At 37.2% G+C, this 15063-nt stretch overlaps 2 protein-coding genes and 1 pseudogene across 3 annotated transcripts; 1 reads left to right on the forward strand and 2 right to left on the reverse strand.

Annotated features, from left to right (window-relative positions):
- Window positions 1-2579: 2579 nt before the first annotated feature.
- On the reverse strand, window positions 2580-4305 carry LOC103325216 (phenylacetaldehyde synthase-like; annotated as a pseudogene).
- Window positions 4306-6165: 1860 nt separating this feature from the next.
- On the reverse strand, window positions 6166-9164 carry LOC103325176 (putative mediator of RNA polymerase II transcription subunit 19b). 2 transcript variants are annotated; one of them, XM_008227320.3, is made up of 6 exons: window positions 9031-9159; window positions 8572-8602; window positions 7735-8024; window positions 7407-7610; window positions 6598-6662; window positions 6166-6426 (listed from the first exon to the last, which is right to left on the reverse strand). In XM_008227320.3, the coding sequence occupies exons 2-6, from the start codon at window positions 8600-8602 to the stop codon at window positions 6414-6416; spliced, it is 603 nt and encodes a 200-aa protein (XP_008225542.1). In that variant the 5' UTR covers window positions 9031-9159; the 3' UTR covers window positions 6166-6413. The 2 variants fall into 2 exon arrangements, with proteins under 2 accessions (XP_008225542.1, XP_008225541.1); XM_008227319.3 differs by having other exon boundaries at window positions 8572-9164.
- A 2414-nt stretch (window positions 9165-11578) lies between these two features.
- On the forward strand, window positions 11579-14078 carry LOC103325178 (BAG family molecular chaperone regulator 3-like). The gene is made up of 4 exons (XM_008227321.2): window positions 11579-11940; window positions 12256-12512; window positions 13406-13552; window positions 13770-14078. Exons 1-4 carry the CDS (start codon window positions 11715-11717, stop codon window positions 13908-13910), a joined length of 771 nt encoding a protein of 256 aa, XP_008225543.2. The 5' UTR covers window positions 11579-11714; the 3' UTR covers window positions 13911-14078.
- The last annotated feature ends 985 nt before the right edge of the window (window positions 14079-15063 follow it).

The raw sequence follows: 15063 nt of genomic DNA on the forward strand, positions 1-15063 counted from the left end.
CAATAGAAAATATATCTCTATTATAATATGACTAGAAAAATAGGTAAGTAACAAAAATCCTAACATAGCAAGGAACCAAAATTCTAACTAGATAAGCACTCAACAACACTCTCCCTCAAGTTGGCGCAAAGATATTTTGCATGCAGCATGCCCAACTTGACAAGCGAGTCATAGAACACCATACTTGAGACAACTAAATTGTAGAGAAGGTCTTTTCATCAACCACGAGTGGAACAACTGACAAACCAAAGCAAAGATCGCAATGGAAACACAAGAGAAAACCCTAACAAATAGAGCACATAGCATAACACAGAAACCCGTGAGTAATGGCAGTAGATAAGGCAGAACACAAAACCCTGTGAGGAGAGCAGTAGATGTTGGCAAGTCCTTATTTAGTTAGGATTTTGGTTACTTACCTATTTCTCTAGTCCTATTATAATAGAGATTTATTTTCTATTGTAATTTAGATATATTTCCTATTTTATTTAGGGTTCACGCATCTTTGTACTTGTATAAATACCTCTAAATTGGGGAAGAATAAAAATATGAGCATAAATTGAATATTTTCCCTACTTTGTTTGACATTGTTTAAGAGCTTAGGTTCTCTTATGACATGTGCTTGCGTTCTTTTTGAAATTTAAGTGCTCTCATCCCTTCTTCTTCAATGGGGGGAGGTGGGGTGAAAAGGGATATGTTTCTCTTTCTTATACCTTATCTCTCTCAAATGTGTTGCTTGCCCCATTACCTTGACGTATTCCCATGAAGAAATTGTTTATTTCTTGGCTCAAACGACCCCTTCTCTTCAGGGGAAAAGGGAGAGTGAATAGAAGTTGTGTCTGTGTGAATTAGCTAAAGTTTATATGAAAGAATTTGTCATTGTCGTTTTCTACTACTGTTGTTGTTGCCGTCGTCGCTGCTGTCGCCGTTGACGTTGCCTATGCTTGCTTCGCTTTAGGTTGATGTGGTCATTGTCGTTATTGTTGTTGTGGCCTTGCCTTTTGCCTTTGCTTCTGCCTTATCCACTACCATGCTCACAGGATTTCTGTGTTCTGCCTTATCTAATGTCATGCTCACAAGGTTTTTGTGTTCTACTTTTATGTGTCCTGTTATGTGCCTTATTTGTTAGGGTTTTCGCTTTGATATTTGCTTTGGTTTGTCAGTTGTTCCACTCGTGGTTGATGAAAAGACCTTTTCTATAATTTGTTTGTCTCAAGTATAGTGTTCTATGACTCGCTTGACAAGTTGGGCATGCGAAATATCTTTGCCCCAACTTGAGAGGGAGTGTTGGCGAGTCCTTACTTACTTAGGATTTTGGTTTCTTATTTAGTTAGAATTTTAGTTACTTACCCATTATTATTTAGTCCTATTGTAATAGAGATTTATTTCCTATTGTAATTTAAATATATTTTCTATTTTATTTAGGTTTAACACATCTTTGTACTTGTATAAATACCTCCATATTGGAGAAGAATAAAAGATGAACAAATATGAGTATAACTGAATATTTGACATACTTTGTTTGACACACAAATTGCAGGACTCAAGCATGATTTCAGGCAAACTTTAAAGGTCGAATAGTTGTTGTCTTTTCTGATATACCCTGAACATGCAAAAATTTCCAACATGCTATTCGACCATGAGTATGCTGCCATGTACCAAAACATCTTCGTCCTAAGCTACAACAAGCTTCAGGCCCCAACCAAATGGCAAATATAAGCATATACGACAACAGACCTCGAGGTCAATCTAAGAGTAGTGTAAAATAGATAATATCGTTTCTAACCTTTTTCTTCCATTTTCCTTTGCATTCACTACTAGAAAAGCTCAATTTTAGCTATGGATACACCATGGCCAATACTAGTTTTTCCACAACATAACCAATTTGTGGCCAAATTTGTTGTGGGTCATGTTGAAGAATATAAAGTCCCACATCGGAAACTTGATTAAATAAATTATAACTTATAATAAGTGGTTCCACTCATAATATCACTGAGGCCTTTTGTGATAAAATCTTACACCTACTGGGCTTTGTAAGTAGTTAAGTTAGGGACAATATCGGTGTTGCTAGTAGTGGGCTGCTGACCTATTTCTCTGAATTTAACATAGTTTGGCTCTACGTGTAGCCAGTATGTGTTCAGATGAATAAGCGACCCCGAACTAGACCCAAACCAACCACACCTTAATTGGGTGTGGCCACCGACCCGACTGACCAACCACACCTTGTCATCGACCAAACTAACTCCGCTGCACACAAACCCAAATTATTAACACCGATGTACACTTGGCTCCATATATAGCGCACTATGTGGTTAGGTGGGAGAAAGAGCCTACACACAGATTCAAATTATTAACTCTGATATTAACTTGGCTCTACATGTAGCCAATATGTGTTCTGATGAATAAGCTTACCACAAAATAGACATTGTTGGTTTGTTGTGGCTAAGCCAACAGTGGCTATTGTCCTTTTTTTTTCGTAGTGATTTTTATTTTTTTATTTCTTCTGCAAAGTTAATACATAACACCAGGACAATCTATTTCAGAAAACAAAGAATTCAGATACTTCTATAGATAATGATATTTAATACATAACACCAGGACAATCTATTTCGGAAAACAAAAACCACAAATGACAATTGCACTGATATATAAAAACTAGACAAATTATCTAAGTTTGATCCACAATAATCTTGGTTCCAAGGATGGCATCTGCATGCCCTTGCACCACCTTCCAAGCCATGGCTACGTGCTTTTCCTCAGTGAGACTTGCTCCAATGGCGCAACGTAACACATGCATCCCTCCAACCACAGCATGGGTCATGTACACCAGACCCGACCCGTTAATCGCCTCCAGCAACTTGCTATTCACCTTGTTAACTACACATTTTACACCATTTAACAACTCATAATTATGTGCCTTAAGCTTACCATTATCATGATCACTTAGGCTTGGATTAGCCTTGCTAATTGCTGATGGAGAAACTTTAAAACAGACCAAAGAGAAATGCCTAGGGGCCACAATCTCAAACCTTTTGTCTATCCCCACAAGCCCTTCAAAAATCTTGGCCATTTTCACATGGCTCCTAAGAAAGTTCCTAAGGTTGCCCACACCATAGCTTCTAAGCACAAGCCATAATTTCATGGCCCTGAACCTTCTGCTCAAGGCTATTTGCCAGTCCTTGTAGTCCACCACTTGCTTTGAATCTGTGGCCTTGTTCGTCAGAAACTCCGGATTCGTCGAAAGTGAGCTCACCAAAGCACTTGGATTCTTAACCCAGAGGCAACAACAGTCGAGGGTTGTGAAGAACCATATTTGTGCGCATTGAGACTGAATGAATCTGCACCCTCAACGCCATCGATAAAGTATTGAAACTATGGACAAATGCAAGCACTTCCAGCATATGCAGCGTCCACATGAACCCACATGTCATGTTCTTTTGCCACCTCGTAGAGTGGCCCTAATGGATCAACGGCTGTTATTGCGGTTGTTCCCACTGTGGCACATAGAAACAATGGGACAAGCCCAGCTTCTATGTCTGAACAAATAGTCGATTTTAGCACCTCAGGTGATAGTGCAAATGATGTTGATGTTGTGGTCTCTATGGCTCTGAAATTCTTTGGGTGAATCCCAACAATTTGAGAAGCTTTTTGAAGCGCGCTATGTGTTTGGTCTGATCCATACACAACTAGCTTCCCAATATTCTTTCTACCAATTTGGCTTAGCATTTGATCCCTGGCAGCTGCCATGGTACAAACAATGGCCTCACAATTAGTGTCTTGCAATACACCACCGCCGTTGCCAGAGAAAAGAAAAGACTTGGGAAGTTTGAGCATATTTCCAAGCCAATCCATGACAATGGTTTCAAGCTCAGTTGCAGCTGGGGATGCCATCCAATTGAACCCCACAACATTGAAACCAGTGGTGAGCATTTCTCCGAGGAACGCTGCGGTGCTGATAGCTGCAGGGAAGTAGGCAAAGTGGTTAGGGCTTAGCCAATGTGTTAGGCCAGGGACAATGTGATCCTGAACATCTTGGAGGATGGTTTCAATGGGTTCAGGGTCGTATGGGGCAGATTCTGGCAAGCGTTTTTTGAGATAGCCCGGTTGGACTTGGCTAAGAACTGGGTATTTTTCAATTGTTTTGTAATAATCTGCAATGAAGTCTATGACCATGTGGCCTTGCCTTCTGAATTCCTCAGGGTCTAGAGGGCTAGTGGTCATGTGGGCAGAATTGTTTTCTTGTGGATGCTCAAATTTGAGGCTACCCATCACGTGGATGAAGAAACTAGTCAACTAGGAGAGGAACTAAAAGAGTACTGAAATTGAAAATGGTTGTTGATGAGTTGAGTTTTCCACTTGGAATCGAGGTTTTATATACGAGTGTTGTGTGGAATTCCTGTGGTGGTTTGGTGTGGTATTTAATGCCTACTGGTGTTTTGTGGCACCACTAGACGACGGATAATCCATCGGCAGCATAACTCTTCAATATATATTTAGTTATATACTCTTTCTTGGCATTAGCGATATAAATAAATCATACACTATTTAATTTTTATAAACAAATCCAAAAAAAAATTTCAAAAATTAACAACTGGCCATGTTGAATTTATTTTTTATTATTAAATTACTTAAATGACATGTTGAGTGTTTTGGGTTTTTTCATGAGGTTTTGGAGTTTGGCTCGTTTTAAGAAATCGATGGCAGTGTTGTAATTTATAGGAAGTTTAAAGCCTCTTTGTTATGTTGTAAATGAGCTTTGGGTGTGTTTTTAAACTCCAGTTCATGTAATTTTTTTAATAATTAGGCTCCTATCTTTAGGCATAATAGTGAATCCTTCAATTTTCAATCGTACCAATCATGCACTAATTGTTTGCACTAATTTTTTAATAATTTATAGGAAGTTTGCACTAATTGTTTTGCTTCACTGCTGGCCATTATGCAAAATCGTACCAATCATCAGTTGTTTTCTTGTTGTCTGTCCTTTGTCATATTAAACTGGATACCGACCAGTAACTACACGATTGATGCAAACGTTGGTGGCTCATTACTCTATTCTTAGCTCAGAAGTTCGAAAAGTCAAATACCAAGATTATGACCCGCAACTAAAGTGCTTAAGCAGTAGTTAAATACCAAATCCACCGTCACAAGTCGTAATGGTATTTAACTCTAAGCTTTCATAGGTTGTTGAGATGTCCAATTTTCTTAGGAAAACCTAACTCTCCACATGGGACATTGATTTCATTGTCTCTCCCTTTCTATCTCTCTTCACATATCTCTCGTCGACACACAAGCGAATTCCTCCACATAGTGCCCAAATTACAAGACTCGGGCTTGATTTCAGGCAAACTAATGCTAAAAGGCCAATTCCATAGGAGAGGAAGCATTTGCCCCACCTTAAAAGGCCAATGCTCAAATCCCTTTGTCCTAAACTTTTAAGATTTTAGATTTTTTAGACCGAGGTTTTTAGAATAATGGATTATAAACTTCCATTGCTGGTCATATCTCGAATCCAATTTGTTAAATGAATAATACTAGTCTTACCACATTTTTTATACTACAATTTTATACCGCATGATGTGGCAGCTAATGTGTATATACCACATCATGTAAAATATTAATTTTTTTTCTAATTTTATTTATTAAAATACACTTCATTTATTTAATTGATGTGGCATATGCCACATCATGTGGTATAGAAATGTGGGATAATAATGTGGTAAGTGTAGCATTACTCTTGTTAAATAGTCGATCCTAAGATCGGTGTCATTGTCAATGATTGCAGGACAATGACGACTGCAATCACCCTTTTTTTTTCCTTTTCTTTTTTTAAATTATTCATTCGTGTTAAATTTAACAATTTAGTAAAGGGAAATTAGTAATTAATAAGTTCATGAAGCAAGAATGGGATCTGAAATATAGAGGTGAGAAGAGAAGCACTCTTAAAATTTCATCCAAAGTGTCTACGTTGTCAAGTAGATTTTCTATCCTTTTCATAATTTTTACTAATAAAACGCTATCAATATTTCATAAGGCCTAACACTGATATTTCTACAGATGCAGATACCGGCATTTTCATCAGTCCACCTCAAATTTCTCCTGTCCTCAATCGATGTTAAGAGAAACAAGTATTCATCAAGAAACATGGATGTGAAATTACACAAAGCAAGATGGAAGAAGATAGATTGGAACAATAAAACAAAAGAAGATTGTTTTACATTTCTGTCATTTTAACACATAAACCATGTGACATGTGTTCAATGATAAACAGGATCCTAGGTTCATATGGTCTAAAATACTTCATAGTTTGCCTTGTCCCTTTTCTTTTGATGAATTGACTGCTAGCTTAACTGAGGACTTTTGGGAGTTACAAAATCCAGACAAACCGAGGCAAAGTCACCTTTAGCTGCCAGTCTCAGTTATCTTTGGATTCTGATAATGACAAAGTTGGCAGGAACACTAGTCAGAATTAAGCAAATGGAAAGGAAAAAAACAAAAACACAAACACAAACTTGCTAAAAGAAAAGTAGAAAAGCAAATAACAAAACAATGAAAACCCAGAATATCCTTCTCAAAGACTATTCTAACTTTTGCCTCCATTACCTGGCTTTTTTATGTCCAAAGACAGAAGGATCTTCAAAACCATCGAGCCTCCTCTTCTGAATGAACTGTAAAGAGATAAAAAGAAAAGGGATCACACATGAAGATCCAGAGGAGATGTAAAATTCGATATCTTACATTTTTTCCTTTTTTTTTCCTTTTTATTGGCACAATTTCATGTTACATAAACAGAATCGGGTACTCCAGTCAAATTCGAAATGGAAAATTAACACAGCTCATACAAGGTCGGAATCCTAAAGGCAGGAATTTATTTTACTTTGGAGTATGCATAAAGTCATGTTATAATGCACTCTCATAGAGTCCCACATCATAGCAACCCTTTACATTTGAGACAAGACATTGCCATCACAAAAGTGAGTAGATGAAGATCACTCAATCCCTCCCTATCTCTTGATTTAAATTAAATCAACCGTGACACCATTTACCACTTATCACCACCAATAATTGACTGATTACGGCAGCACTAACTAAAGTGTACTTTCAAAGCTAGAAAAATACAAGTGGCACAGCATTTGTCAACTGTTTCTGAAACATCCTACACTCAAACAATGGAGACACACACAAAGTACTGGTAGAGGGCCACCCATATCAGGTGCTGAAATCTATTATTCTGCTATGCCTAATTATGCATTCAAACAATGGAGACACACACAAAGTACTGGTAGATGGCCACCCATATCAGGTGCTGAAATCTATTATTCTGCTATGCCTAATTATGTTCATATTAGAGAAGGGTAAACAATTGAACCATGCAATCCCTACATGGGCAATAAAAAGAGTCATGTTCTTACCATATCTTGTTGTTCCTTCAACTGCTCAGTTTTCAAGCCGTAAACAACATTTATGTTCTTAACAGCATCACCACTGTTGTCCTTGTGACGGTTTTTGTGCTTCTTATGATCTTTATCCTTGTCTTTGTGCTTCTTATACTTCCTCTCCTTGTTTTCTAATTCACTCTTTGACTTCACCACTGAGGTACGGATCCCCTTCTCTGCCTGTTAACACCATACAAAAATGACTTTGTGTGACAGAATTCACAAGACAAAGGAAACCCTCCACCCACCCCCGAAAAGGAGGACTGACCAAACTAAGCAAACGAAGGTGTAGAAAATGTCTTACAGAAGGCAGTTTAACAGGAGTTGTTTCCCTTATTAGAAAAGCTTCACAAAGTACATCCAAATCAAAGGGATGTATATGTGCATTTTTTTCTCTCATATAAAGGTTGCTTTGAAAGAGCTGATCCAATTCCATCCCTTCCCCTTTCCTGATTAATGTATCTCCCACCACATTATGTAAATAATGAGTCTCTGATATTGACAAAGGCAGTGATCTCTTGCAGAAGTACTCATGATGAGGCCAAAGCTTATATAGATTTATGAGATCAGCAGCACCGCCAAGTTCCCTCGGACCTGATAATAATTTAAGGTTCAAGAAAGCACCTTAACTGTTACAGTGATTCACTTTGCATAAGGAGAGACTAAGAATAGATTAATAACAGCACACGAAAATTAACAAGGCGAAACAAGGTTAACTGTCGTTTCTTATTACTGAATTTCCTATCCATATCTCACCTGCTCGGGAGAGAAAATCTATGTATACAAATTCTCAAATAGAAGTCTCCGGAAAAAATTTAGCATATAGTTTTCATATGTTTGAGTGGTAACCTTCTCAGGACTCTTCCAAGTGACCATTTCACGATCAAAAGGGTTGAGTAAAGCTCTAATTAATATATCACTGCGTTTAATCCTCACGTACTACTCCAGACGTGAAGCTCTAATAAACAGTGAATCCAGAAACACTTATCTACAAGGAATTACTAAATACGCACAGAAAACTATAATCTTTGTTTGAAAATGAGATACCATGCCTCAATTACATGAACTTTTAATAGCAATCAAACACGTGAGAAAGCAAAAAACAAAACAAGCCTCTCATCATCTAAAGCTTCTTACTTACCCCTTCCAAACCTTTTGGCTTCAAGATCCATCTGTTTAGTGACACATTAAAGTTCCCAGTCAACTTCCTCTATCAGTTGAATTCAAATAAATTTTTATAAATTTTAAATAACAAATAAAGAAGTAAATTTAGCAGCCTTTTCAGCCTAGAGGAAACATGAAACCAATGCACTAGATAAAGCCCAAGCCAAATAACATCCGAAACCTAATATCTCAGATGAAACTAGAGCATAACCAGAGCACCATCCCAATGACTCATTACATATATTATCAGAGACCCATTTAAAAACACAGATAAACATAACATAATAAAATTGCTAGGATCAAATGCATCAAAGCTTCAAAACAAAAAACCATGTTCCATATTCATCTAATATGCTTCGAGTTGAATATATTCTAGTGAAATACTACGCCAATCCAAAATCGAAGCTTTCCAGCAGAGAGAAGAAGAGAGAGAGACCTGAAAACGACACGCCCTAGAGAAAATAGGAAGAGGCAGATTGATAATTGAACGTCGGAGATTGGCGGTTGGCGGCAGAATCGCCGGTAATCGTTAATTTTGGATATAGAGGGAAACTTTAGGTTTGAGTTTTTAGTACCAAGGAGAACCTAAAACTAGAAGTCACCGACTGTAATGGGCTTTTAGTTATATTGGGCTACTGGGCATTCATGGGCTTTTGGTTCATGAAATTTTCCCCAAAATCGTCTTTTGTTTTAAAGTTAAAGATTGATGGAATAAATAAATTGCGATTGGAGCCGCTCTAATGATAGGTTTTTTTTTCCTTAATACAAGCGATATTGGAATATGGGGACTCGAAATCTCATGCGTAGGGATAATCGCTCGTTCTAGTTTTTTCATGGTATAAAATGGAAAATTATTTAGATGAAGTGATAACTCAGTTTGCTTGCATTTCCTTATGCTAAATACACAAAGGAATTTAGGTATATGATAATATGAGCATGAAATATAAACTTATTTCTTTCTTTCTTTCATCTTTACTTTTGAGTTCCATAAGGGATGCTCAAAACTCATCTGGCCCAAAAATTAAAATATTGTGAAGATGAATTTGACCTTGGCACTCTGGTCTTTAAACTTCAAAGCTTTTTTGGTTTGGTTTGGTCTTCAAATTATAATATAATTATAGTAAAAAATTAGAAAGTAAAACCAATGTTACGATAGTGTGAAGTCTTTGGGGACCATTAACAGTCTAAATGTAATTTTTCCAATTGAAAAGTTAAAGTGTGAAAAAAGTCTAGACAATTCTCCAACCAACCCCAACAACACCAACAGTGTTTGATCAGATAAGTCTTTGATGAGGTTTGGTACGATATGTCACTTCTAGCAACTCAAACAGTTGGTGCTGTTTTGTCTTTTTCATCTAGAAAAGGTGGCCATTTAGAGGTGGGTATGGTCCGATTTAGATTGATTTTACTTTAAAATTACGGTTGAATCAATTACAATATAACGATTTGATTTGTTTTAATTTTAACAAAAGTTATGAAAGAAATCAAATCAAACCAAACCAATTTAAGACAGTTTGAGTCTAAGCCCAATTCCCTTTTCTTTTGCATTTTTCGATATTGTTAGCTCAATTATAACCAACAAGTTCACACTTGCTTCATACTTAAATCATTTTTTAGAGTATGAAACCATCCTAAAGCTCAACATGCCATAAAACTTCAAATTTTAATTACTAATATAACTCAATTCAAATATTCACATATAGTTTTTACCTCATTAAAGTATTGTACATATAAAGTATAATATAAATAAATAAATATACACCTAAACAATTCGATTTGGTTTGAGTCGGTTTATAAAATCTCAAAATCAAACCATATACGATCCAATTTGATTTTTAAACCGTTTGACTTTTTCTTGATCAAAACCAAACCAAACAGATAATTACAGTTTAAATCGGCCAGTTTCTCCTAAACCCATCAATGTCTGGCAATTCAATCATTCGGCTGCCCAAGTTTTTCTTGCTAATAAAAATACAGCTTTCGTTTAATTTTCCCCCAAAAAACCATTCATTTGTCATTTGCCATGCTATTAATCTATATGAATACAGGGTTTAAGGTTACATTTGTTGATGGAAGGGTTTTGAAGTTATATGGTCTATAAGGGTGGCTTGGTAAGTTTCGATCGTAAAAGACTATTTCAATTAAAATAGACTATTGTTATGTTTCCCGTTCGGTGTTCTTAATAAAAGTGGGACTTTACTTACTAGTGCTACAGTGAATGATTATTACGATTAGAACCGGTCACAATCCAATAATGACAAGTCCATCTAACGAAGCCTATGAAAATAAACTTAAAAAGTGAGTAATCAGTAATACTCAACACTTTGATTCAGAATTAAACATAATATGATAGTAATTATGTTTTGATCATATAATTCAAACAACACAGCTACTACATCATCATATGCTCTTGAACCGTAGTCGAATTGCTAATCACAAAAAACAGACATTTGGTTTGGTCAAGGGCTTAATCACTTTTGATTATATCACACACTAACTATAAGTTGTTAGGCCTTAATTATCCCTTAACAACAAAATTAGTAAAACTCTAAGCAAAAATCTCCGGCATATTGAAATTAATCCATACATCACTCTCCACCCTTGGATCAAATTCAAATGACTTAAACTCCATCACGCCAAATACCTCCCTTTCCTCACCAACAATTTATTATCCATCTGAAAGCTACACGCGTCAATTCGTAGGTGCCACATAACTTCACGTGCAAACATTTTCGTCCAATGAAAACGAAACCAAGCAGGACCCCACACAGTAAAACCCAATTACTGTTGTCCACGTGTCAACCAAATTACTCTTTGGATGCTTCAATGCCTTCGACTGTCGGCGATATCTCTCCGCTTAGCTGTCACTCCACACAACCCTGACGCACTCCAACACGTGGTCACGCTGCCAGTGGTCAAAACATATCCCTTGTCATTTCCCTTATGTATTCGAAACCAAACCCACACTATAAAACCCCCCCAAAATGACACCCTGTTTGTGTCGGCAGAAAACAGCGCAAATACATGCCGCGGAGAGATATTTTCCCAAGAAAACAGATTCAAACATAAAACCCCAGGATATTTTCCCGGAAAATTCCGCCGAATTTCAAAAACAGTAAAATGTTGAAGCGAAGGTCCAATTCGTGCGGCAGAGCCAGGGATAGCTCCAATACGGCGCCGTCTTCGACGTCAAGGGACGAGGAAGTTGCGTGGGAAATGAGACCCGGAGGAATGCTGGTTCAGAAAAGAGGTGAGAAATCGGACGTTCCGGCTCCGAATTTACGGCTTCGGATTGCTTTCGGTGCTCTGCGGTACGAGATCTCGGCAGCTTCTCAATCCACCTTCGGTAATTAATTCGCTTGATATAACCTTTCGCATTCTGTATTTTGACACGTCATTCTTTGCTTTCTGTTTGGCTCCCGAGAAAATATATTTAATCACATTTTCTCGGTAACCAAACACACCAGTAATTATCAGTAATTTGGAGGGAAAAAATGATTAGATTACTGTTTTTGCTTTAAAATTGAATTGACTATGTTGTCATCCAATTAGAGAGTGCAATGTTGGTGGTTCTGGGTGAGTGAGTGGTGGTGAAATGTGAGGGTAAAATGGTAATTACAATGGGGAATTGACTGGACTGGAACCAAAATGTACTGTACAGGGGAGTTGAAGAAGGTTCTGACTGCAGAGACAGGGTTACAGCCTGGCGAGCAGAGGCTATTATTCAGAGGAAAAGAGCGAGAAAACGGTGAGTATTTGGACATGTGCGGGGTCAAAGACCGGTCAAAAGTCATACTGATCCAGGACCCAGCGAGCATCGAGAGAAGGGCCGATGAGATGCGTAGAAATGCTAAGATCCAGAGCGCACATCGCGCCATATCGGACGTGTCCGTGGAGGTCGATAAGCTCGCGGAGCAGGTAAGCAAACCCCAGACCTCACTCTGTCCCTCGGTCAATGTTTATTTTATGTTGGCTTGTTATTTAGTTGGATAAAAAAATTTGGAGTGAGGTCAGCCGTTGGATTGGGAGTGTGATGATTGCATCAAAAGTGGGTTAGACAGCTGGGCTTGGGATGTAGAATCTTGACCATTAAGCTGGGTTTTAGTGGGGTCCTTTGGACTGAATTGACTCAGGACTTTGTTTTGTTTTGCACAGTGGATCATCTTTCTTGTAAAACTTAATCATGAGCAGGGGGCTTCCCTGGGGGCCAACATGGTGATTTTATGAAAGCCCAGTTTCTTTTCAAAACAAAAAATAAATAAAAATTTGTGAGAGCCCAGTTGAAATTTGTCAGTGCATCATTGGTTGGTGACTTGGTGTGTGGTTGATGAATAATTGCTTGGTTTGATGTACATCATGAGATTGTTTGTTAGAATGGGTGGAAATTTTGCATGCATAAACACAAATTATATTGAAACTAGAAAGTATAGTTATGTACTAAAATGTGGTAGGCTTACAAGATTAATTATATATAGATTAAGCCAACTATTTTGGTGTGTAAACTTCTTCTAATCATAAAGTTTTGATCTTGACGTCTTATCTCCCAGCGATACAATTATGCATATGAATGGTATCGAGTAGCTTAGATTCTTCATTTTTTTTTCTTCTATTAAAGGAGATGTTTGGTAGATATTCCAAACCTAGAACAATAATATGGATGTTGTTTTCTACATTTTAAAGTTGCACTAGAGTATGGGAATCTAAATGAAATATTTATGTATGCATTGTCCTTTTTCAGCCATCACTTACCTATCTTTTGATTCTTTTTGGTCACATAATACTCATTTAATAATTTCCTCTTTCTTTCATAGGTCTCTGCAATTGAAAAATCCATCTCAAATGGAGTCAAAGTAGCAGAAGTTCAGATCACAACACTGATTGAGATGCTTATGAGGCAAGCCATCAAGCTGGACAACATTTCTGCAGAAGGAGATGCTGTTGCTTCAAAAACTTTGCAGGTAATATACATACATATATGTATAGTTATTATCTCATTCAGACATACCCATTGTAAACATAGAGGAAATGAGGGAGAAGGGTAGTAAAAATAACATGCGTCCCTTACAGTAATAATGTCCGGACATACGTATAGGGAATTTCTCTATATATATATTTTGAGGTTTTGAGCTAATTTTAGTGCAATCAAAGGCTAATTTGGAAGTTGCTTTTTTCCAGGGCAAGAGGGTGCAGAAATGCGTAGAAAGTCTGGATGTGCTGAAGATATCAAATGCAAATGTAAAGCCTGTTGTTGTGACGACCAAGTGGGAGACATTTGAACCCCCTCCAGCCACACCCCAATGGGAATTTTTTGATTGATCTTTTATGATCACCGCCACCTTTTTTTGTTTTCTTTGCTCATTCGTGTTATGTAATTAGCTGGAGAGGAGCACAGTGAGCTACCTGTACTTATAGCTCTTCCTCCTCCATGAACTTTGCCAATAAGTGTTGGTTATGATATATAGTTAGACAAATGCAGTTTTACCATAGCGCTTTGCTACTATTTTAACAGAACTATGTAGACACTTTCCTCATGAAGGCACGCTCTGTTTAATCTATAAGCAGAGAGAAGATAATGTGGCTCTATTATAACTTATAAAGTTCAAAGTTCAAAGTACTGATCTTTTTGGGCATATTACCCATTTAAGTGGCATGGAATGAATCGGGTGAGATTATAGATTCTTGGTTCAACTTTCAAATAAAGAGAAAAAATTACGAATGTTTTCATGTTACTCGCATTCTAATACAATGTCACCAAATCAACAGTTTCAATTCGCATTCTAATCAACAACTTCACCTAAACATCTTATATTTTGCAACATTTCACTTAGGGGGTGTATTGAATTGAGATTTTAATGGATTATTTTGAACCTCAAAAGTACAGTGGTATTCAATTATGATTTTTAAGTAATCAATAAAAATTCGGTGGTATTCAATTAGGATTTTTAAATAATCAATGCAAGTCTAGTGGTATTCAATTAGGACTTTTAAAAGATAAGAAAAAGTACTATGGTATTAAAAAACTTACTGATTTTAATGTATTTCATTAAATTGTGTATTGTGTGAGATTTTTGAGTGTGTAATACAAACAACAAATCACATAAGAAATCCCACCCTCCTATGCCTGATTCTTATATATGCTCTCATACACTTTTTTTTTCCATTTTTTTTTTCATGCTTTCTGCTGTGCAAAAAGATATAAATATAAAAACCAAAAACAAAAAACTCTTCAGCTGGTGGGCTCGTGTGTCTCTCAATTGGTTTCCCCTACTATCTGGGTAGCGGTGGCATTGGTCCCCTCCTATCTCGTTTTTAACTTTCATGGGTTTGCTATTATGAGAGTGTTGATTTCCATGGAGCAAGATATGTGCCTGCGGTGCCTTGATCTCACCAACTTCCCCACCACATTCCCTCGTGACCGGACGGACTTCAAACATCAGCATCATCGGAACTCCTCCACTGTTATCAGAGA

The sequence above is a fragment of the Prunus mume genome, linkage group LG3 (genome assembly GCF_029339155.1).
Source record: "Prunus mume cultivar Tortuosa linkage group LG3, ASM2933915v1, whole genome shotgun sequence".
Lineage (NCBI taxonomy): Eukaryota > Viridiplantae > Streptophyta > Magnoliopsida > Rosales > Rosaceae > Prunus > Prunus mume.